Genomic DNA, 25,268 nt, shown 5'->3' with positions numbered 1-25,268 from the left:
GCCAATAAATATGCAACTGCCAAATAGAAGGCGGGACATATGGAGAGAAATGCAAAAATCTCTTTTCTGATTGGTCCTGCGACATGTAAGCGATGTGATGTAAGCACGCCATTGGTCAAACAGAATATCAATTTTAAAGAACTGTTCCTTCACTTTTTATGATCAAAAACTATAATTATTTTATCCCCTGATTGTATATTAAGTATGCATAGATGATTCTACTAATAACTTTAAATACATTTATTTAGTATTTGGTAGAATTTATTTTAGACAGTGGGAAAGACAAATTTGTAATGTGAATGTACTATAAAATACATGTCCCATTAAATATTCTTTTTAAATGATGGAATTAAATAAATACAATTAAAAGGCAGTTTGTAAACTCCTGCTGTAGCATCTGCAAAAGGTCTTTTACATTTGTTTTGGTGTTGATGCAAATAAAAAAGAAAAAGAAAGAATATTTCAAAAAAATATAGGACATTTTTATTAAATGTGGTTTTTTTTGTCCATGTTAAATACAAATAAGCAGTCACTTCAAGAAAATCTTCATCGAAGATGTGATCAAGGCTCTTGAAAAGTTTTCTTTTTGCTCTATTATGACAAGATAATTGTTTCTTCTGATGTTCAGAGTTTTAGTATAAAAACCACTTGCTAGTAGAAGTTGCAGCAAAAAAAGAAGTTGTAATTCTACTTAAGGGAATACTAACTTATGTTAATTGCTATTAAAGGGCTATTGACCACCAATCCTGAATAATTAAAGCTGCCAGTAAAAACAGATGTGTTGAGAATGAAGGGAAACCAAATGTTTAAGGCATTTCAGAGTCCAGGAACCCAACATGGAGAGCGCCAGCATCACTTTTTACACTCATTCCTTATGTCTTCAGCTCGGCAGTGGGAATGTTAGGATTGAAACCAAAACCTTCAGAGCATCAACCCAACATCACTGAGGTCATTACAGACATATTAAACACACACAACAATAAATATGTTCAAGCTGGTTCACCAGAAGCACAAACACTCTGAATTCCCTCCTAAGATGTTCACAGTGACCGGCACATTCAGGGTTAAAGCTCGGAGGAAAGTTGGACTTTCAGAACCTTTTTCACAGCACCAGGGTCAAATCAAAACTAAAATAAGAATAACTTTAGCTGTGATTCTGTGTTTATCCCCTCACAGGAAGTGACCTGTCCTGAACTAAATCAGCTGCGGCTCATGAGCGCCCTCTGCTGGGCTGGATTCAGGTAAACCTCCATCAGAAGTCACCGGATCAGAAACGGATCCACTTTGTGGTCAGAAACAAACTCCTCCAGGAGCCTCCGGATCAGTCCGGAGCTGATTCTGCTCTGCTGGACCTCTGGGACGCGGAGAGGAAAAGCTTCATCAGGTCCTGGAAACGAAGTCGTACCTGCAGGAAATCACGTGACGTCAGTTTAGCTCAGGAAGTGGCGATGCACCTGAACACTGAGGCTCCGCCCACTCTCACCTGTTTGACAGTCTTATTGCCCAGCAAGGCGGACACCTGTCTGAATGTCTTCGTTGTGGCTCCTCTCTGCTGGCAGGCTGTCAGGATGGCGCGATCAGCTTCACTGAAACAGGAAGAACAGCTGCTTGAAACTGATCGATTAATTGATTTAACAAAGTTGATTAATTAATCAATTTTAGAGGTTAAAATAATTTTTGGTGTTTAAAGATTACATTTTTGGAAAAATCTGTTTGTTTTTTTTCATCAATGCTCTCCCTGGATTTCCATAGTTCATCTTGTTTAACAAGCTTTTTTTTTTTACAGCTGCTATTTATTTGGACTTTGAATTCAGGTCAACTCTGTGATGAAAGAGTCAGGCTACAATAAAAAATAAAAATAAAAAAAACGAAAATAAAGTTTTAATATTGTCAGAATAAAGCCATAATGTTTGGAGATTGAAGCAGTAATTTTATGATAACCAGTTAGTTTTGGGTAGAACATTATTTAAAGTATTTTTTTTCTTAAATTAAATGTAGGTTTGAGTTAAGATTGGCTCTGAGTTTGGCCTGTTTTACAGTCTGTATACTCCAATTAACGATTAATCAATTACAAAATAAGTTGACGATTATTTCAGAAATTGATTGATCATGATTAACTGATCAGTCATTTAAGCGCTAGCAGAACGTAGCATTTCACAGTTATATTTATTATTTTCGATCCACCTCACAATGCTGTGCTACTTTCTGCAGTTTTATAATATAAAAACACAACGCAGGTCAGGTCAAACTCTACAACAGAACATTAAGGTAGAAAATTAGCTGCATTAGCTTCTCAGTTGGTAGTTTAAATGTTTCAGTGTGTGCACAATTAAATTTGAACTCCGATTTCTTGGAAAGAGAATTTAGAAACATGACAAAAACGTCCTGATCTTATGAAACTTTTATAAACATGTGATCTGTTCTCACCGGGTCCAAACCACGACCTTCTCTCCACTGGAGGAAACTGTGATGTTTTTGGCACAAACCGCTTGCTGCTCCCTGTCGTCATCTTCATCACCTTCCACCAAGGCGTCGATGGGCTCCCCTCCGCCGCTGCTGGGGTTCTGACAGGCGGAGTCCGCCGCGGTCCGGGAGCAGCTGTGGAGCTGCTGGAAAATCTCCTGGACCTCGTCCTGCAGGTCTGGATGCTTCCTGAGCAAAGATGAAACCTGAGAGGAAACAGCAGGAAGAGAAGACAGACGGGCCAACAAGACGGAAACAAATTACAAAATAATCATAAAAATTAGAAGAATGTTGTATGTTATCTATGTATATGGGCCAAAACAATTCATTGTGAGGAATCGATTATTAAAATAATAGTCAATTGATTTAATAATTAATTAATTAACTGAAGATAAGCTCAAAAAAGACCATTTGATGAAAAAATTCAGAGAAGATATTAAGCCAAAACTGTACAAAATATAGATATACATTTTGCCTTTAAAATAATAACTCTTTTGTCTGTACATATGTTTTATCCAAAACTCTTTAAGTGGAATTTTTTATATATTCACCCAGTTTAAATTCACTAAAGAAATGTAATGTTATTGCACTTTAAGCAATAAAATGTTTTTTTTTTTACTTTTATAAAATGGAAATTAATTATTGGTTCATTTGCACCTTTAATCCATTTCTAATATTGCAACAAAAAATCTTAAGTGGATAAATGAAACATCTGTATAATGAGCAAACTCTTTAATCAATTGATCATCATACAAATCGCTACATTAATTGACTACTAAAATAAGTAGTACATATATAATGCATAATTTTTTATGGCACTGGTTGCATTTCATAAACAGTACATGGACTGGATGAAGAGGAAGCAAATGGTCCAGGAATCAAAGCGGGAACAAATAAATTGAGGTCAGTAGCCTCTGTGTTTGGCGTGTCGCTGGAGAACCAGTGGTGCACCGATTGAAATTTTATGGCTGATCGCCGATTACCGATCTTTGAAAAGCCTGACCTGCTGATTCAATTTTTTTAAAATGCCTTTTTTTTGTCTTAAATGTCGCTAAATACAGCAAGACAGTCACTGAGTTGGTAAAAGTGGTGTGGCTATTGTTAACTGGAAACATGCAGACATAAACTAGTGGGCCGGTCTGTCAGTCAAATCTCTCTAATGGCCGAGCAGAAGAGGACAGAGGTTGATTTTTAGACCTTTACTGAGGTAGATAAGATCGGCTTCACATGTAAATATCGGCCGATCTAGGGAACCTGGCGACAATAAATCAGTGCACCCCTGCTGAGAACCATAGATCTTGGGAATACTCACAGAGACTGATGCCACTAATGGTTACCATGGTAACCAATAAAATAAACGATTCCCGAGAAGGCTCTGTGTTCACCGCCTACCTTGTCCACGTCCTCCGATGAGGGGGCGGAGCTTCCCTGCAGCACAGACACCACCTGCTGGTAGAGCGGCGAGCTTTCCCCCAGGCTGCGGCCCATCCGCCTCAGGAACCGCCGGCTGCGCTCAAACAGCCGCTGCTCCAGCAGCTGGTGGAGAGGAAGAGCAGCTCAGCTTGATTCCTGAACTAAATCACTGTGGCAGAGACTCCACTCACCAGTCCACATCGGCGCGCCTGTCTGGGATTCAGGAAGGCGGCGAAGTCTTTGAGCAGCTGAGGCCACGGCCGCAGCAAACAGCCCAGCCTGTCATAGAGAACCTCCGGGGCCCCTGAGGGCCCCAAGGCTGAAAACTCATCCAACACCTGCAGCAGCTGCTCAGAAAGGCCCGGACGCACCTGGACCGCTTCACACACCTACACAGGAACCAGTCAGAACGGAGAAGAGAGAGAGAAAAAGTCCAGTTTAAAACAGGCTGGACAATAAATCAATAATAAATATACAGCAATAGACATGAGATCAATACTTATTATAAATATCTATTGATATCTTTATAATACACACACAGTCTCTAGAGTTGTGCGTTTTAAATCCTGAATGTATTTTTACCAACATACTTATATGTGTGAGTTTTTAAGACAAACACTGCTAATTGTTATTTACTGTTGTACAGTTATTATTACTAATATTAGTAATTATTATTATTATTTACTTATTTTAAATTTTTGTGCTATGCTGGGAAAAACAAATGTCCAAATTCGTGGAATCAACTAAAACTATATATATATATATATATATATATATATATATATATATAAAATCTAAAGCATTTAACTCTCTCACTCTATGGTCACTCTTTGGTTACCTAGCAACAACCAGTGGAGTAACTTGCGCAGTAGCAGTTTAAAGTTTCACCACTTTGCTTCATAAATATAACTACGTGGAGTTTGGAAATATTACAGATATTTAAAAAAAACAACAACTAATCAATAATTATTGATTGACTGATATGAAACGCTTATATTGTGATACATTTCTAAGCCACACTGTTCAGCTATAGGTTAAAGTTTATCACAAACCAACAAGGAGCTTCTGCAGGTTTTACCTACTCAAACTTAAGACTTTTAAAGACCATTATGAATTAATTTAAGACCTGCAAAGTAACAGAAATGTAAGAAATAAAATAGCCAAAAAATAAATCAGAAGAGAGCCAATGGCGAAGATGAATGTTGTCCAGGCAGCTGTACTCATGATGGATGTAAAAAAAAAAAGAAAGAAAAAATCTAGCTAGTTAGCAAGTGTATATTATCAGCTAGCTACCAGTAGCCACAACTGAATCAAATCCCAGAGCGCAGTGAAGATGTCTGGATACAAGTCAAAGTTTTGGGTGAAAAAAACTACCAAAACAAATGAGATTAAACAGTCATGCCACAACAAAATCTAAAACTTGATTAATGAATTTAAAGCCAACTTACTTTCCCCAATGAACTTAAGACATTTTAAGGCCTTGATTTTATATGCATAAATTTCAAGCTGTTATTAAATTTGTATTTATTATCCAATTAACTGATTTTTTGCTTATCACAACCAGTTATTTACATCTTTAACTGCAGCAAAGCGTGGTACTATAAACTACTGAGTCGGGTTGTGGACAAATAAAAACAATAATTTCATAAACCGTGCATCACTTCCTCATCCTGCTATGCATCACTTCGTGTTATTCTGTGGAGTTCAACTCCAACAAAACAATAAATAATGTTCATGGCTGTAATCTGAAAACCTCTAGAGTTGTGAATACTTTCTCCATGTACTGTAAGGAGTATTTCTGTTCTTACTCTGTGGAGGTAATCCTGAGCGAACACCACGTCCTCCGACTCCCTCTGACCATCGTCCTCCTCTTCCTCAGTTTCCTCCGATGAAAACTTCTCCTGAAAACAGATTTAGATTTTAACGCGGCAGCAGGCAGAGATGGGTAGAGCAGCAAAAAATTATACTAAAGTAAGAGTAGCACCTCGTCGAAATTTTTACTCGAGTAAAAGTAAAAACTACCCATCTGAGAAATTACTTAAGAGTAAAAAATATTTGGTAAAAATTATACTGATCAAAATATCAATCATTTAGCATTTAAAAATTACACCATCAGACGAAACAGAATGTAAATTTATGTGGAAATTTTGGTATTTTAGAGACTGAAATTAAAATAATTCATATAAATAGCAATTACAAAATAAAATCAGGGAGAAGAAACATTTTTCCAAATCAGTTCCTTTAATAAAAAACTTATGAAACTTTAACAGAAAACGTCAGACGTGTGTCTGGTGAAGTTCTGGTTAAAACGTGTTTGTTTTTCATTGAGTGGGTAGAAAATCCAGACATTTTACTCAACTAACAGTAGTGATACTTTCTGATAAAAATTACTGAAATATAAATAGCAGTACTTCACAGCAGAATGTACAAAGTTCGGCGTAGTAAAAATACTCCTAAAAGTAATTATTTTCCAAAACGTTACTCAAATAAATTGCAACTGAGTAAATGTAACTTGTTGCTACTCAACTCTGGTTATAAATGGAATCATTAATATAATATGTATATATAATATTAAAATATAATATTATTTTATAAAAAATTTTTGACTAGCCTCAGAGTTGCTATTTTTTTATTTTGTTTGTTTCGTTTGAGCACAGTGACAATAAAAGAAGAAGAAGAGTTTAATTTACCTGCTGCTGGGCGTCTTCTTCATCTTCATCTTCTGCTGCTTTCCTCTGCGGTTCTGACTCTGCCGGACCAAGCAGGTCGTCATTGTCGTCATGGGAGACGCTTCCTGCAGCGCTGGGCGAAGATTCGGATAAAACCAGAAGCATGTCGCTCTCCTCCTCCAGCTCTTCCTCAGTGGTGGCCTCATCTTCATCAACAGCATCCACACAGGAAGCAGAACCCTGAGGAGAAGCGACTTCCTTCAGGCTCGGTTTCCCTGCAGCAGGAGCACATAGCCTCGTCTTCCTCCTCCTCAGGCCGGCCAGCGTCCTGCAGTGGTATTTAATCTGCTCCGTCGTCGGCAGAGAGATGGTGGAGGTGATGATGATGTCAGAGTTCTGCTCCTTCCTGCTCAGCAGGAGGCGCTTCAGGAGGACATGGGAGGCGCGGTCGGCCGGACCATCGGAGGCGTCCGGAGGCGAGGCGGGCGGCGGCGGCTGCAGCAGGACGAACCCGATGCGTTTGAAGTCCAGGTTCTGAGGGAGGCGAGGCGGGTACCTGGTCCCGGACGGGAAGCTGTAGCTGGACCGCAGCAGCGTCAGGTGTCGGGTTTTACCCCGCCTGCTGAAGGCCGGCGCCTCCGGGGAGGAACCGGGCGGGCTGTTGAAGAGTTTGATGACGGGATAGATAACAGGAAGGCTCCGCTGGAGAAGAAAAAACAGAACATTGAAGGGTGACTTGATATTTTACCAAAATGCACCACAGAAAATCATTCCTAAAGGTTTAAAGGGGTGGTAACCCCTAAAAAAACAACAGAGAGGCTTCTATTAATGTAATGTTTTCATGATGTAAAGCACTTTGAACTGCCATGTTGCTGAAATGTGCATATATACAAATAAACTTGATTGATTTCTGCCTGCAGACATCAGACTTTACAAGCTCAACTCTGAGGAATTTAAATCAAATTTTTCTCTTCACTCATTTAGAGATTATTTATAGATTAACATAGTTACATGTGTATGCTTGTTATTTATTTATTTTAAGTCATATTTGAATTACTTGCATTAATCTTAGGTTTATATATACAGCTCTGGGAAAAATTAAGAGACCACTTTAAATTATCAGTTTCTCTGATTTTACTCTTTATAGGTTTATGTTTGAGTAAAATGAACATTGTTCTTTTATTCTATGAACTACTGACACCATGTATCTGAAATTCCAAGCAAAAATTTTGTATTTATTAGCAGAAAATGGGAAATGGTCAAAATAACTAAAAAGATGCAGAGCTTAATAATGACAATAACCAATAACCAGGAGGTTTTAATGGGGTTCAGTGCAGTGGGCTCTTCATTTCTTCCAGAGCTCTATATATACCTTCTAAATTTTGTTGCTTATGGTTATATTTGTATCATTAACATTTAACACCTTTGACAAAGTAGCTTGTCAACTAATAACCTATTGATCAGTTTGGGGATCAATACAGAATATTCTATTCTATTTAGTTCTGATTTCTTCTGTTGGTTGAGTTTGATGATTTTTACTTATCTCATAAATAAATCTGTTTAAATAAAGCTCTGTTTGTTTTGTGAACCTCTGACTTTATGGTTTTCTTTAGCTCTTCTCCATCACTGTAACTTTATTCTGTTGAAGGAAACTGCTTTAATACCACGAGCCAGAGAGGCATGCTCTTCTCGTCTCTCGCCACCGGGGGGCGCAGTTCGGCCGGGTCAACATTACTGGAGGCCACCAGCATGGGCCACACCACCTGCTGGTACCTGAAGGCCTGCAGAGGAGGAGGAGTCGGTCACTAATGAGAACAGCGGATGGTTTTCTCTGCAAGTGATTATTTTTTTTTTCGTACTTTTACGATGTTGTCAGGACTTCCAGGTCTGCAGCACTGCAGGATCCTGCGGCGGACTTGCACCACGGTTTTCCTGAGCAGAAACTGAGACACAAGCTTTGGCGGGTCGCAGGCTCCCTCCATGTTCCTGAGGCCGAGGACCAGCAGACTGAGGAGAAAAGATAAAAAAAACCCACGCAAATTCAACTCCCAGTTTGCTACGGTTCTCCCTCTAACACTTTAAAGTAAGTTTTATTTTTTAATCTATTTTTTCTTGCTTTCTTTTCTAAAAAAAAAAAAAAACTACAAATGACCAAAAAAAATTTAAGTGGCTTTTATTTATTTATTTTATCGTTTATTTACTGGCAGTTATTTATTGTAAGCCAACCTATGAGAATTTTTGTTTTAATATGAGAATATTATCATAATATTTGTTGAAGAAAGACACAATTTTACCAGAAAAACGTCTTAAAATTACTATATCATTCTCTAAATATTATAATCTTATTCTGGTAACATCATGAATTTATTTTTGTAAGAAGGAAAAAAAAAAGAAAAAGAAAAAACCTAGCCCGACTCCTATATTTTGTCATAAAGTTGACCTGAACTCAAAGTCAAAATAAATATAAGCTGTAAAAATGCTACAAAACAAAATGGCGGCCTCGGGCTCCCTGACATCACTCTGAACTATGAAAATCCAAAGAGTGCATTGGAAGAAAAGAATCCAGATTTTCCAAAAATTTAATTTTCAAAAATTTGATTAATCAATAAAAGATGATTTATTTGCCTTGGTCAGATCTTGTGGAAAACCAGGAACTGAATCTCTAATTTCAGCTCAATGAAGTAGATTCTCTCTTTAGTTACCAGTCCTCTGCTGCAGTGAAGGCCGCCGTCCTGCGGGGGCAGTACATCGCTGGGTCCAGGTTGACACAAGGCAGCAGTTCAGGGTAGAGGAACACGGGTCGCGTGGCGAACAGCCAGGCGAGCTCAGCTGGCATGACGGGGAAACAGCGCACTGAAGAGACCGAAAAACACAAACTGAAACCGTACGGCTGCTGTACTGAAAACCAACTCACATTTCTAACTTTATAAAACCATTGTAAATAAAATTTAAAGTTTAATCACCACAGAGATGTACAAAAGAAAGGCAGGGAACCAAAATTGTGTAATGTCTGATGTCTGCACACAACTCAAACTTTTGCCTGATAGTAAAGCTCCATGAGAAAAATCCCACATAAAATATATGAGATGAAATAGTCCTGCCACCAGTGGCGCCCCAAAGTGGGGGGACAGAGGGGACATGAGCCCCTCTTAAAAGAAACTGGGTGCCCCTCTGGATCTTCCAGAGAATCATGTCCATGTGTTAGAAAGGCACACAGAGTAACCTTATTCAACAATGTAAGCCCAATAATTCTAAAAATAAAATTATATAAATGTCTTGTTTTATTTTTTTTAGCTCCTAAAATTTTTACTGGCCTGATCTGGCCACCTCTATGAAAATGTTCTGGGGATGCCACGTCAAAATTTAAGATCGTAAAGTCGACGTAAGTTTTTGTGTGTGATGAATTTAAGACATTATAAGGCCTTAATTTCATATAACTGATTTTAAGACGTTTTAAGGCCTTGTGGTCGCGCTGTGAGGGTCGGACAGACACTCACTGTGTCCTCTGCCGTCGGGCTTGTGGCTCTGCGGCCGGTAGTCAATGGGCGTCTGCCGCAGTTCCTCCAGAAGCTCCAGCGCCCCCTGCAGGTTAGTGGTTCTGAAAGCACTGCGGAAACCGGGATCATCTGCAGACCTGAAGATTTCTACCCTCTGAGCCAACATGTCCAACTCAAACTGAAAGATGAGAACAGAAACGTCTTCAGCAGTGTCTTCCCTACAGTTTGACAGTCGAACCAAATGGAGGAAACCTGGGATTAAATCTTAATCTAGAGGTGGAGAAAGCAAGTTACCAGGAACTGCCTGGTGGTCTCTGCCTCACTGTGCAGCTTGGGGACAGGTGAGGCCAGCAGGTTGATCTGAGTCAGCAGCTGGATGTGCTGAGACACAGAGAGAAAGGTCAAAGGTCGGACTGGGTGAGAAACTGATTTATTGAATTTTTGAAGATTTTATTTTTGGAAAATTTTATTTTTTTCCCCCACTAATTCACTCCTGAAATATGAAAATGTGTTTCCATGTTTCAGAGTGATATCAGAGCGCCCAGGGCGGCCATCTTGTTTGACAAGCGTTCTTTACAGCTTTTATTTATTTGGATTTTGAATTCAGGTCAAATCTACAACTTAATATTAGGGTCAGACTACGATTTAAAACATTTTTAATTAAGAGAATAAAGTCACAATATTACAAGAATACAGTTATAGTATTGCAACCTTATTATTGTAAAATTATGACATTATTCTCATAATATTACAACTTTATTCTTGTAACTTTAGTTTTTTCACTTTTATTTTCCCCCCCTAGTATAGACCTAATAATTTGCTGTAAGTTAGATCTTGATAACGCTAGAAGCTTTTATCCATAAAACTTTTTTATTTTGTTGTAATTTTAAATCGTTCTTCTGGTAAAATTGTGTGTCCATTCTGCTAATATTATGACTAAATTCACGTAATTAAACTAAAATTCTTGTATCTTAGTCCTAGTACTCCATTGCACTACTCACAGAACAGATAATTGAAGTAAAAGTCACTTTTAGTCAGAGCTCAGAGTTGAGCTGAGGTTCTGGTGCAGAGCAGAACCCGGTCCGGATCGGTACCTGCTGCAGCTGCTGCTGAAGCCGCTGCTGCTGCTGCGGGCTGAGCGTCAGGGTGAACGGTTCTGGACTCTGAGCACTGAACATCGGGTTTGTCTGTCGCCGCTTCCTGATCAGAGCCAGCTGCTGCCTCACCGTTCGCAGCCCTGTGATTGGCTCGTCCTCAGCCTCGTCTTCGGCCGCGTCTCTGAAGTAGAAACCAGCAGTCAACAGGAAGTAAACGCGCCTCCCTATCGTCATAGCGATGCTCGTCAGTGTGTTACGTACACGCGCTGCTCCTCCAGCGTTAAGGCCTGAAAAGCGGGAGTTTCCTCCTGTTGCTCCTCATCTTCGTCATCCACTTCCTGTCCAGCCAGGTCTTCCTTCAGCTGAGACACAGACACACATCTGAACATTAGCTTCAGGTTAGCGCTAACACAGCTATATCCGGTCTAAGCATAAGCTCTGAAAACCTTCAGCTGCTTTTCTTTTTTAGCAAACATTAAACTTTACAAGAATCGTGAAGATCAGAGGGTTAAGTTAAGGAAATAAATCAGTTTGTAGCTTTTATTATGTTAAAATTCCTTCATTTTCCAAACTCAAATTCCCAAAATTCAGTTACTGTTAAAAAAGTCTAAATGGAAACATTTATTATGAATTTATGAATGGGCAGGATGGACTGATTGGACAGATAAATATGCTGAAAGGAGAAAAGAATGATTCACAGATAGATGAACGAACAAATGGACAGACAGATGGATAGATGGAGAAAGGAAAAACCATCTTGCAACATAAATGTTTTTCATTCTATCCTTAGTGAAACCTGGAAACACTTCAGCTCCAGATTAAACTGATGCTTTTACCACAAGGATCAATAGTAATAAAAAAAAAGCAGAAAAAGTATTTGATACTTTCTTTACAGTTGGTAGTTTATTCATTACCAGTGAGCTCACCAATGAATGAATGAATGAATGAAGAGAGTTTTGTACCGTTTCAAACAGCTCCTCCATCAGCTCGTTCACTTCCTTCTCTGAAGGAGAGAAAAACGTCCATCATTCACGATTTCAAAAGAGAAACAGCTTTCAGAGATGAAGGACTAATGAAGCCACTTTTAGAAATCAGGGGAAAATATTCACACAAACTGAAGGAAACAGTGACAGTTTCATCCCTGATGACTGACAGTGAAGCTGCATGACTAGTTTACAGGCGATCTGTACTGACTGGTGATGCGGACGGCCTTGTCGTCACGGTAATCCTCCAGGTCGGGCTCATCGATGTCGGCCAGGAAGTTGTACTCTGGATCATCTTCATCGTCACACTCCTCTGGTAGATAGAGACAAAGTTTCTTATCAGTTAATGACTTAATTTAAAGTTGATTAATCTTCTTCATAAATTAATGATTATTTGATTAGCGACCATTTTCTTAAAAACCTGAGTTTTCTCTTGTATCAAGAGGGCCAATAATTTTTAATGAAGGGCGAAATGTTTCATAATATGCTGAATTTAAAAAACACATAATTACATTTTTACAGTGTGGCTTTCTCACAATATTAAAATTAGACATATTTATAAAATAAAAAAGGAGTCTATTGGATTGCTAAATAAAAAAAAAGATGAAAAGGATAAAATATAAGAAAAACTTAATGTTGATCCATAAGTATTGTCTGTGGTTGACTGTTTTTTTTCCTCCGCTTTTCTGTCATCAGTTCATTTTTTAAATAAGAAGTTGACGCTTCCCTGTCAAGCAGTTCGACTAAATGAGCGTTATTAAAGCGAAACTTAAGGAGCTTGTCGAGTGTTTATTTTTCAAAACAGAACCGCATAAAGTTCACTTTCCATCCCACACCGGACTCTGGTTGGACCGTGACTCTTTGCCGTTCTTGTGTTATCTCCGCCATCTTTATTTCTCTCAATGGCTCCGTTTAAGAATGCCCAGCGGCGCCCTCTGCTGGATGGCGGCCAAACTACAACACTAAAATAAGGTCTAAGACTTATAAGGTCGACATTATCGACTGAAACTGATTTTATTTACTATTAATCAACGATTACTTGTAAGTTTGTTTTTTTTAACTAACCTTACGACGATCGCTTACCTTCGTTATCAACGTCTGAGCTCATCAGGCCTCTCAGCCAGTCGGTCCAGTCCCGGTCCTCCGGCGCCGAGCTGGAGTCGTACATATCTGGGGTAATGTCGGGGGCTCGGAGCTCCGCCTCCAGCTGGCCTAACGGGACGTTGCGGAGAGGACGCTTGGACCGGGTCCGGTACGCCATCACCCCGGACTCATCCTCTGACTCAGACATAGGCTGAGGAAGTTAGATTAATAACCAGTAGAAAGCAAATTAAGCTTAGTTTTCAAGGTTTTAAACAAATAAAATCTGAAAAGTGTGGCATGTTTTTCTATTTAGCCCATCAGAATCATCTTTGTCCTGAAATTAAGGCTTACATAAATCTTCAAATAGTTGAAATAATATGGCACACTTAGACACACAGAGTAGACAAAAATTGTACTCAAGTAAAAGTAGCATTACTTTGGCATATTTTTACTCAAATAAAAGTAAAAAGTAGCAGTCCAACAAACTACTCAAGTAGAAGTAAAAAACAGTATTTGGTTAAAAAAAAATCTACTTAAGTACTAAGTAACTGATAAAATTATCAATCATTTAATATTTAAAAAATACATAATCAGATGGATCAAAATATAAGGTTAAGTGGAAATGTTGGTATTTTAAGGACCAAACTGACAATAATTTATAGAAGTAATAAAAAAATAACAAAATCAGGCAATATAATTATTTCCAAATCAGTTTATTTCAATAAAAAAAACTTATGAAACTTTAACAAAAATTGCAGGTGTGTGTCTGCTTATGGTGCATTTTTGGTGAAAACATGTTTATTTTTCATTCAGCACATAGAGAATCCAGACATTTTACTCAAGTAAGAGTAGAAATACTTAATAAAAAAATTACTCACGTAAAAGTAAAAGGTACAGCGTAGTAAAAATATTCCTGAAAGTACATTTTAAAAATTTTTCAAACGCAACTTACGTAATTGAGTTACATGAGTAACTCAATTAAGTTACTCACGTAAATTAATTGAGTAAATGTAACTAGTTACTGCTACTCTCCATTCCAAAATCAAAATTTTGTTTTAGTTTGCTATTCATGGAAGTTGAAAATCACAATAACACTGGTATAATGTAAGCTAACTACAGATGATGCTAATGATAGCAGGTATGTTACAAATAAAGAGTAGTTTCGGAATGATGAAGTGTCTGGCATTGACATGTTTCTTGTAATGGGGGGCCCCAAAAGAAAATCTGCTTAGGGCCCCAAAAAGGCTTTGGACGGCCCTACTACAGTTACCTGGTACGGCTCCATGCAGCCAGCTAGCTCCTCCTCAACAGCGTGCAGCTTCTCCAGGAAGCTGCTGTCCGTCGCGCCTTTGGAGGGCGGGGCTTTAGGAGGAGGAGGGGGCCCCATTAACCCGTCCTTCAGACGCCGGGACCGAATTCGAGACGTCTGACAAAAGAGAGACAGCGTGACCGTAGATAATGGCGACTTTCAGCCAATCCTGTGGTTGTCAGTTGCTACCTGCCAGGGGCTGCAGCTGTCATCTTCGGCTCGATTCAGCCGAGTCCCTCTGGGGGACGAAGCTGTGCTCTCCATGTCGCTCTCCTGGAACGTCTGAATAATGAAAATAAATAAAAACAACAGAAAATTAGGCCTGGGCAATAAACCAATAATATACATAGCTATAGACAAATGATCAGTATCAATGGATAATACGTCTAACCAAATACTCAATAATTTCACTGAACTCTGATCCAGAACCGCACAGCATTCTAGGAGATGTAGGCAAAGGAAAGACTTTAGCAACTCGACCTCTGAAGGCGGGCTAAACCAGGTTGGTGTAATTAACTGACTCACTCTCTCAATGGTTACCTAGCAACTCACTCAATCTATGGTTACCTAGCAACAACCTACTCGGTAACTGGCACAGCAGCAGCTTAAAGTTTCACTACTGTGCTTCATAACTTAAAAATAGAAAACGACAGTATGGAATAAAACTGGACAAAACAGAAAAGGTCCTGTCACTAGTCTGGCAGAATCCAGATATTTAAAACAGAACAATGAATCAATAATTATCAATATTGACTGATATGAAGCGCCTGCATTGGGATACGTTTGTCAGCCATACCCTCCAGCACTGACAGGAATTAATTATTAATGAAAATAAATGAGATGTAGCCATTAAAATCAGAGCCTCACATCTTCAGCCGTCTCATCCTCCTCTTCCTCGTCTGGGCGATATTCTTCGTCAGAGGAGTCTTCCTCTTCCAGTGGGATGTCCACAAACTGAGGAGCCTGAAACAAAATTATTTGGGGCAAAACTTCATAATTTATCGACAACATGTAGATACTTTATAACTTCACAGTGTTTTGAAATCCAAAAATAGTAAAAGAGAATAAACGGAATCTCCCAAAAAAATGTTCAATCCCATTCCTACAACAAAAAAATGGATTATTTAAATAAAGCAGTTCATGCTTAGTTTATTTTTTAGTAAGTAACAAAAACTTTTTTTTGGTGATTTTAGTTTTTAAAAATTATATTTGTATTTCTTTCACTTTTGAAATGATAATTTGACAAAAAGTCTGGACATCCGTGATTTGAATAGACCAAAAAAAGTTCCTGTTCTTGAATTATTTACAATGTTGTTTCGTTTTTAATGAGTTAAACAGATATACCAAAATTAAATAGAAATTATAAAAACCAACATGTGGGTTTTTACTACAGAAGAGAAAATTTCAGACTGACATATCATGGTAAAAATGGTGCATTGTTGTGTTTTACCTTGGTGGCGTCGCTGCTTTTCTTGATGGGTGAGATATTCCAGGTGGGAATCACCTGATGGGAAACGGAAACATGAACAAACTATCGCTGCAGCTGCATTTCAGATCATGTATCTCTTCAGAAAAAGACTCACCACACCCTTCTCCACCACTTCTTTAAACTTGGACCGAGTCATTTTTGGCTCCTGAAACAGAAAATACTCATAAATATAAGAATGTGAGAACTCTACTGGAGCTGCACTAAATGGGTTTTTTTTAACTGGAGACTCACAAACGGAGGAACAGCTTCTGTCTCATTGATGGCCGCCTTCATCATGGCAACCACATGTTCATTGGTGATCACTTCCTGGAAAACAAACACACAAAAAAACAAACATTACAGATCAAAACATTTTATTTTGCTTGCATGAATCACCATAAATAGAATAAACTGAATAACTTAATATTTCAGTGTCTTTTTATGTTCCTCAAAGGACAAAAACAACGACTTATGCTTATTATTTACAGCGTTGTTTTACAATTTATTTTTTTAAATAAGATTTTAAACAGATTTTTAAATGTTTTATTAGTCTATTTATTTTTTTGTTAAAGACATTGTGTTTGACTTTTCCTTTGGTCAAGTGGTTAAACACAGATTTAACCACTTGACCAACATTTAGGGCTGAAACGATTAATCAAAGTAATCGTGATTAATCAATTATTTAAATAATCATCAACTACTTTAGAAATTGATTAATTGTCAACTGGAGTATACAGACTCAAAAAAGGTAATGTGCTAAAAAACAATATGTTCAGAGCAGAAATTAACCCAAAACTGTACAAAATACAACAAATTTATACAATAAAATACATTTTACACTATAGTTACAATAAATTTCAAAATACAATAAATTTTGCATTTAAGATGAAAACATTTTTATCTGCAAATATGTTTAACTTCTAATGTGGCACATTTAGTTTCACTCAGTTCAAAATAACTAAAGGAATCCAATTATTGCATTTCAGGCAAAAGAAATGATTTAAATTTATTTAATTAAATATTTGTTTATTTGCATTTTTAATGTATTACTAATTTTGTATCAAAAAGGCTTAAGCAATTAAATGAAAAGCCTGTAGAAAAATGTGACAATTTTTTATCGAAATAATTGTTAGAATGAACAATACAATAATCAAATAACCTAAAATAATCTTTAGTTGCAAAACAAAAAAGTAAAAGTAAAAATTTCTCCCCTGTTAGAAAACAACATTTCTGTCCTGACACTCAGAGAGTCCGTCTGTATTTGGGATGGAAAAAAAGACAGAAAAAGCCTCAATCTGTGCAGCCAGAACTCACATGAATGATGTTTTTAACGTTCACAGTGGTCAGGTTGTGCTGCTTGGACTTCGTCTCCAGAGCCTGGTCCAGATCTTTGTCGATCTCCACCTCCACGCCCGTCTCTTCCTCCTCCTCCGTCTCTGACTTCCTGCCCTGATCATCAACTTCCTTCTCGTTCAGCGTCCGTTTTTTCCGCTTCGCCGCCTTCTTCCTCTGAGCCTTTACTTCCTTCTGGTTGTCCTCTGAGACAGAGATGTTTGAGTTGTCAGTAGAAGAAGAAGTTTCCACATTCTGTTGTGCTACAACCACAAATTTCAGTGTTTTTATTAGGATTTTAATATGGACATTGTCAAGAGTTCAAATAGTTGTAGTTTGAAACAACAGGAATCATTTAAGTCAAAGATTATTTATATTGCACATTTATAGCAACCGCAGGTGATTAAGGTGCTTCACTACAACCACACGTAGATAAAAGATAAAAGAAAATATTAAATTTAGTTTGGTAAAAAAGTAAATTATAAAATTGGCAGAAAATACCAAAAAATAATAATATGAATTAAAAACTAAGACATACTTAATTTCAACTGCAGCAATTTCCCAAAAAAATCTAATATGTAATAATATTCCCTTTTTTACATTTTTTTATTTATTTCTCCAATATTTAAAAAGAAAAAAAATTAAGACAGAATAATCATCAGAATAAACAATTACTAAAATATTCATTAGTTTCAGCTCTACCTTATTTTGATTCCAAATGAATGCTATATTTTAAAAAAAAACCTCAGTTAAACATTTTGTGTTCATTAAAACACATTAGAGTTTATGTTTGCAACATGATAAAATAGAGAAAAGTACAATAATACTTATAAAATGTCTTCATATTTTTTCTCAGAACCAGCTTGAACAATCAGTAGTTTATCAATGTTGAATGTGAAGACAGGAAGACCATCATGTTTGTGTTACCCATAGTGATGATGAGGCTGGAGTCAGTGGTGTCTTCCTCCACCAGCAGGTAGCCTTCCTCCTCCCCTTCCTCAGCCTGACATGGAGCAGCTGGTGGCAGCAGCAGAACATCGTCAGAGCTGAGCGGCGCTGGTCCAACACCGGAGCTGCTGGAGGCATGCTGCTGCTTGGCTGGGCTTAACTTCAGGCGTTTTCGGACTGAGCTCATAGTGGAGAAACATGACCTCTGATCTCTGAGTCAGACAGAAGAACATCCTTTAATTAAACTTTGGATATATAGAAACACTTCACAATGCACAAAATGTCAGGAAATTAAAAAGGAAACTCACTGCCTCTTCCAGCTGCAGACTGAAGCTCCTGTAAAATGAAAACAATGTTAGATTTCAGCAGATGTTGGTCACCAGCAGCAGTGCAACCTCTCACTGAGCTGCTGTTAGTGTTAAAGTTAATGTTGGATCCTGATATTTAGCAGTTAGTCTGATCAGCAGCCGCCCACAGATAAATAAACTCACGCCTGTTGGGTCTCCGAGCGGTCAGGCTGATAAGAAGCCCAGAATGCGGCTACAAAGCTAACAACACTCCAGCCGGTTAGCGGCTAACGCTAACGGACCGCTCCTTCCAAACGCAGCCGATTTCCGGTGAAAACGTCCCGTCCAGGAGTCTTTATCAGCCCGGTGTCGCTTCTGGGTGGACGGAACCTTAACCACCAGGATCCATCGCTACTCACACAAGCTTACCGCCACAACTATCAGGCTATTCTGCCTCCAAAAAAAAAAGAACTACATTTCCGGCGTCGCGGCGCCGACGTGACGCCATCAATCTGCGTTTTCTGGGTGTGTCTGGCAAGACGTTTGTACATTTATTGGATATACGTTAACTTTAGAAAATATGGCAAGCCGCTCGTGTAAATATCATTGAGCTTCGTGAACACATTTTATAACTTTTCGGCAGCAAGTCACTTCCTGGCTCCACTCAGCGGTCAGAGGGGCTTATATAGCTACCAATTCAAGCTAAAATTGTAATTTACTGTCTGTTTTCCTGCCATTGCTAAACTTAGTTGGAAAGAGATGCGGACTTTAGTCTTTACAGATTTGCCCTTGGAAAAAAATAAAAATAAAAAACATGACTTTTAGCGGCCACACAGTCTCATTAAATCAGATATTTATAACCCAGCCAAGTTTTAATTTAGACCTAGAGCTGAAGGGACATTGATTTTGACACCAAGTGTTATGTTCTGCTATTGCATGAAAAGGACAGAAGGGGGAGCTCTGAGAATGATGTGACAAAATACGGTAGAGAAGGAGAAAAGGAGAGGAGAGAAGAACGAACGAGAGTAAAGAGAGAACAAAACCTGAACTACGTCTAATGATGCTGATTTTCCACTATTTCAATATAGCAACAACACAAAGCATATTCTGCAGATAGTCAGTTTAGTAAAGATAAAATGACAAACTTCAGGAACTCAAATAAAAATCTTTATTAAAATAAATGGCTTTAATATAAAACTTGAGTAAATTGAGATAATCTCATTTAAGAACGAGCAGCAGGACTGAGCGCCTTCAGAGAAGCTGCAGCTTTCTTCAGCTCCTCCATCATATTCAGGCCCAGCGCCTTAACGGGCCGCAAGCTGACCCGGGACCCTCCGGTGGGAGAAACTTCCGCTGCGTCTTTTGGTACCGCGGCATTCACAGTCACCTTAACGCGTCTGCTGCGGTGAAACAGAGACTCCCTCCGGTTGGTGGACGGCGTGGTGGCCAACACGCCGCGGAAGCCGTAAGACGTCGTCACCTTCGGTACGTGCGGCAGCGACATCGCCGCTCGCGTCGTCGGGTCAGTGTCGGCGACGCGATGGCGGCAGGCCAGTGGAGAGCGCCGGCGACGCCAGGAGGAGGACCGAGACGGGCTGGTTCCGGTTGGGTCCTCGTCGTCATCTTCCAACAGGAGCCTGGAGCGGGTCGGGGAGTCCCGGCCGAACATGGGAGAGGCCCGGTAAGAAGATGGGATGACGAAGGTCGGGATCCGTTCCGGAGTCAAAACTAGAGCCCGAATGGACGCTCCGGATTTCATCGCTTTATCTTGAGACAAAAAGAGGCAAATGGATCAAATTTACGATTTGGAGGTAGTTTGTAAACTTTTAGACTTTCAGGGAAGATCCGATCAAATCCCGATGAGGTCCAGACGAACCAGCAACTCAACTTCACAATCCTGAAGCAGTTTCCCTCCCCAATACAACCACAGATCGGCCACTCCTCAAGAGAATAGGCTACATAAACATCTTTTATTTAAAAATAATGAAATAACCATACCTGAACAGTTATCTACAAACCAGTTTCTGGCGCTGGTATCAGTGATCAAGTGGACCTTCATGGTGTTGTTTATATAAGCAACTGCAGGTGGGACCAATCACATTAATCAAAGGCCTGATTGAAACGTTTTTACTGGCTGCTTCATCATGACTCAGTTCGTTTTAAAAACATCTCACCTGCACTATGTTACACTTTAAGAGACACAACTTCTTTTTTTTTTATTACAACGTTTGTAGGCGAGAGTGTAGCTTTGTAAATCCCAAATATCTGCTCGGTTCATTAATGCATCACCTAATTGCAATTGCTCCGACAGTTTCGGAGACGTCCTCTCCCGCTGGGAGCTGGCATTAACAGCCAGCTCCCCTCGCCTCCGTCACCTGGTCCAGGTTCCGGTTCGGTTTACCGGGAGAGAACGGCTAACTCCCGGCACATCGCTTTAAAAACTCCCGCTAGTTTTCCCCCAATGAGGGGAAGTTAAACGCCGACATTTTTCAGTTTATTAAAGTATTTAATTTATTTCTGAGCAAGTTAAGCCTTCAAACATAATAGTTTAATTTAACTGTAACATGTCTTAGATCTGGAGAGTATACATTTGTAAATTTGCTTTTATTAATTTCTTGTATGTGCTTGAACATTTTAGAATAAAACTAACTGATTTCTTTTATTTTATTTTATTTTTTTTTACTATGGAACAGCCTTTTCTACAAAATGTGAAGAATAATACACAAATCAGGAGTAGCTACAAATGGCTAAAAAACAAACTTCGGCACCGTTTTTTTTTTTTATTTCTTCGCTGTCACGGTTGCTAGGCAACATAAGTTACGCTGAGGCGGAGGCTATGCAGCTAGCTAAAGGCTAAACCTGTCGGATTCATAGCTTCTCTCTTCCGGTCGTCGATATTCGCGGTCTTCGAAGGACCCGGATGCAGACCCTGAATTCGGACACAGCTTTTAACATAAGTCTAGGAAACGTGACTTATTACGTGAGAACATAGAATTCGGCGGGTTTGATGCCTATGACGTGTGAACAGACGTCATAAACGTCAGGGTCTTTAGTTGCACTTTCTTCTTCTCTAACCCTCACTTTGCACTCGTTGGTCGCAGAACCCGGATCAGTACTTGTTGTTCTTGCTGTTTTAGCAGAAAACTTTAAGCTTATCCCCAAACCAGTGAAGTCTACAGCGATTATGCCAAGTGGAATGAGTTCTCCAACCCAGACCATCGCGGTCAACACCCTGAGGGGTATAATCCATCCACTTTTCATCCGTTTGACCTGGATTGAGTGGATGCGTCTGGCAACAGGAAACCCCACTCGCACCACCACTTCCTTTCTGGTCAGGATTTTGGAAAATATCTTGGAGCTCTTTGTAGCTAATGCTCTGGATACTCTTCCAAAGGACAATTGCACCACTGAAGCCATAGAAGTAATAGTTGGCAATAAGGTACCTGAAGCCTTCGCAAGAGTCGTAAAGGTCGGCGGAGATGTCCGAACAGAACACACTGACAATTTAAACAAGCTCATTGTCAAATATGTGGTGGAAAGAGTCAATTCCAGCTTCGACTCTGACGACAATTCAAGCAAGCACGTTGAACAAGCAATCAGTGGCATGGTTGACGAAACCAAAGTGATGATAAAGGATCTTTTTGTCAGATTGCATGCAGAGGAATCCAAGAAAGCCGTTGTCCGCCCAGCTGAGCCAAAATCTATGTTTGAACGTCTGAAAGGGAGGATCACGGGTTTTTTCACTAGGTTCGCTCGGAAACATTCATCTAAGGTTACTCCAGTGAATCTACCAGAAAAACCCAAAACCTCTCACACCACGGCCAACAAAACTACGGCCATGGCAGGCTTGATTCCTGCAGAGAGTTTGTCAACCAAACGCCGCCAGGAAGAGGAATTAGAACTGGAGCCCAGGTGGGATGAAATCTCACCTGTGAAGGCCTTCATTGATCCAGATGATGTGTCAGACATCATATATCTAGAAAACTTTGAACCAGAGATCCTGTCAACCTTACAAGACTCACAGGAATTAGAACTGGAGAAAAGGTTTAAAATCACACCCAGGGAGATCTGGGTTCATCCAGAGACCCTGCAGGAAGAGGAATTAGAACTGGAGCCCAGGTGGGATGAAATCACACTTGTGGAGCCGTTCATTCCTCCAGTTGGGTCATTTAAAATGTATTTGATTAGTACTTAGGTCTTTATATAATTGTTTTTTAGTAGTTAGGTCATTTTAAAATTGTTTGTTTGTTAACTAGTAGTTAGTTAGGTCATTTTAAAATTGTTTTTTAGTAGTTCATTTTAAAATTGTTAGTAATTACTTAGGTCATTTTACAATTGTTTGTTCAATAGTCAGTTAGGTCATTTTAAAATTGTTCAATAGTTAGGTCATTTTACAATTGTTTGTTAACTAGTAGTTAGTTAGGTCATTTTAAAATTGTTTGTTTAATAGTTAGCTAGGTCATTTTACAATTGTTCAGTAGTTACTTAGGTCATTTTAAAATTGTTTGTTCAATAGTTAGTTAGGTCATTTTAAAATTGTTTGTTAACTAGTAGTTAGTTAGGTCATTTTATAATTGTTCAGTAGTTAGTTAGGTCATTTTAAAATTGTTTGTTAACTAGTAGTTAGTTAGGTCATTTTATAATTGTTTGTTTGTTAACTAGTAGTTAGGTCATTTTATAATTGTTTGTATAACCTTTGTTTTTAACAAGACTTAATCTATTCAGTATGATAAACATAGCTAATAAACAAAAAATGAGCAAAAATGCTTATTTTAGGTACAAGGCTAATGTTAGCATGAGGGCTATAATTAGTATATTGAGTCACTAGCATGTTGATACTACCATATGGACGAGGGTTATCGCTAGCATGTTAACTAACACAAAATTACTCCATTCAGTATGCTAACATTAGTGTATAAAAATTATTCAAAATGCTAAATTTAGCTTAAGTGACGTCAGTAGCACCTATGATGTCACCAGCGTGTTAATTTACATTGACTTAATCCATTCAGTATGATAAATATTGCTAATAAATATTAAATTATGTAAAATGATTATTTTAGGTACAAGGCTAATGTTAGCATGATGGTTATCATTAGCATATTGAGTCACTAGCCTGTAGATACTACCAGTAGGACATAGGTTATCGCTAGCATGTTAACACAAAATTACTCCAGTCAGTATGCAAACATTAGTGTAAAAATTAAAATTATACAAAATCCTAAGTTTAACTTAAGTGATGCAAGTAATATCGACATGCTAGTGACTCAATATGCTAATGATAGCCATCCTGCTAACATTAGCCTTGTACCTAAATAAGCATTTTACATAATTTAATATTTATTAGCAATATTTACCATACTGAATGGACTAAATCAATGTAAGCAAACGTGCTGGTGACATCACACATGCTACTGATATCATTCAGTATGCTAATACTGGTGTATAAATTAAAATGATCCAAAATGCCAAGGTTAGCTTAAATGCTGTCATTAGCATGTGTGGCACCAGCATGTTAATTTACAGTGACTTAATGATAAACATAGTTAATACATATGAAATTATGTAAAATGCCTTGTATTTTAGATAGAAGGCTAATGTTAGCATGAGGGCATGGGGTTGCCACCTGTGCCCTAAAATATGGAATCGTATTTGGCTGTTAAATGTTGAACAAAAAATACGGATTTGTTCCGCATTTTTATAAATGTTCGACGCACACGCCTATCACACACATATCAACACTAAATAAAACAATAATGGCCAAAATAAAACACAGGAAATATTAAGCTCAGTTAAATTGTAGTGGCGGGACGTAAATAGGACCCCCAGAACAGACGCTGCTGTCCCGGTTGCCTAGAGACGGACACTACGCAGCGGCAAAGAGCTGCTATGAACCCGCGTCTTTTGGAAATGTCCACCTGATACTCCACCATGTCCTTAGAAGCAAAAACTCTTGCAGGAATAAAAAACTGTGTCCATCGTGGCGCAGTGCTGTATGACATCAGAATGGATCAGGAAACACTGCGGACCCATCAGAACCTAAAGAACCAGACATTCGCGTCGCTTGAGGTCAAAATGGTATCGAACATTTTACGCTTGATCAAGTTTCCTATTGTGCTTTTAATAGACTATTATTATGGTTTGATTATTTGCTTAGGATGTTGAGTTTGGATGATACGTTTTTTCAATATAAGTCAAAGTAATATAAATGGCAATTTAAATAATAAAATATACAATACAGATTAACTGTAAATCTATAAATATTGTGAAGAGGAACCCGTTTATTTAAAAAGTTTACTTGGGCTTTCTGTTTAGGAAATACCTAAAATGGTATTATGTGGTCAATATTATTTCAGTTATTTTATTGTTATTATTAATTAATATTATTGTTATTGTTAATTAATAATTGTTAAGGCGTTTAAATATCTGGCATTTAAACGCCTCCACTGGGCCTATTAAAGTGATCCAGTTGGGATGTAGCTAGTGATTTTTTTTTAAATTTGAGAACTACTTTTACTAGACTTGATGTGTTTGTCAAAATTCACATTTTGAACATTTTTATACTTCTTTTTGAGTTTCTATAGCTTCTAAAAACAGCCCACATGCTTAAGACACAAAAACAAAAAACACAATCGACTTTTTTTGGCAACAAGTAAATGTTTGGTGTCTGGCAAAGAAGCCGTTTCAAAAACCTTCCCGAATGTCAAATTCAACATGCA

General features: G+C 38.4%; 2 protein-coding genes across 2 annotated transcripts; both read right to left on the bottom strand.

Annotated features, from left to right (window-relative positions):
- Positions 1-460: 460 nt before the first annotated feature.
- gon4la (gon-4 like a) lies at positions 461-19,034 on the bottom strand. The gene is made up of 27 exons (XM_032581365.1): positions 18,754-19,034; positions 18,571-18,598; positions 18,242-18,474; positions 17,297-17,520; positions 16,235-16,309; positions 16,098-16,148; positions 15,965-16,018; positions 15,382-15,477; positions 14,704-14,796; positions 14,476-14,631; positions 13,206-13,416; positions 12,334-12,435; positions 12,102-12,142; positions 11,401-11,501; positions 11,137-11,320; positions 10,337-10,423; positions 10,043-10,220; positions 9,248-9,398; positions 8,405-8,552; positions 8,210-8,326; positions 6,567-7,247; positions 5,685-5,777; positions 4,068-4,265; positions 3,856-3,999; positions 2,428-2,669; positions 1,484-1,586; positions 461-1,405 (listed from the first exon to the last, which is right to left on the bottom strand). Exons 3-27 carry the CDS (start codon positions 18,447-18,449, stop codon positions 1,322-1,324), a joined length of 3,822 nt encoding a protein of 1,273 aa, XP_032437256.1. The 5' UTR covers positions 18,450-18,474; positions 18,571-18,598; positions 18,754-19,034; the 3' UTR covers positions 461-1,321.
- Positions 19,035-19,737: 703 nt separating this feature from the next.
- On the bottom strand, positions 19,738-21,197 carry LOC116731556 (C2 calcium-dependent domain-containing protein 4C-like). Its single transcript, XM_032581372.1, has 2 exons — positions 20,548-21,197; positions 19,738-20,316 (listed from the first exon to the last, which is right to left on the bottom strand). Exons 1-2 carry the CDS (start codon positions 20,606-20,608, stop codon positions 19,772-19,774), a joined length of 606 nt encoding a protein of 201 aa, XP_032437263.1. The 5' UTR covers positions 20,609-21,197; the 3' UTR covers positions 19,738-19,771.
- Between the last annotated feature and the right edge of the window lie 4,071 nt (positions 21,198-25,268).

Source organism: Xiphophorus hellerii, chromosome 13 (assembly GCF_003331165.1).
Source record: "Xiphophorus hellerii strain 12219 chromosome 13, Xiphophorus_hellerii-4.1, whole genome shotgun sequence".
Lineage (NCBI taxonomy): Eukaryota > Metazoa > Chordata > Actinopteri > Cyprinodontiformes > Poeciliidae > Xiphophorus > Xiphophorus hellerii.
The sequence above is the reverse complement of the archived record's forward strand: the minus strand, read 5'-3'. Positions and strand labels throughout refer to the sequence as shown.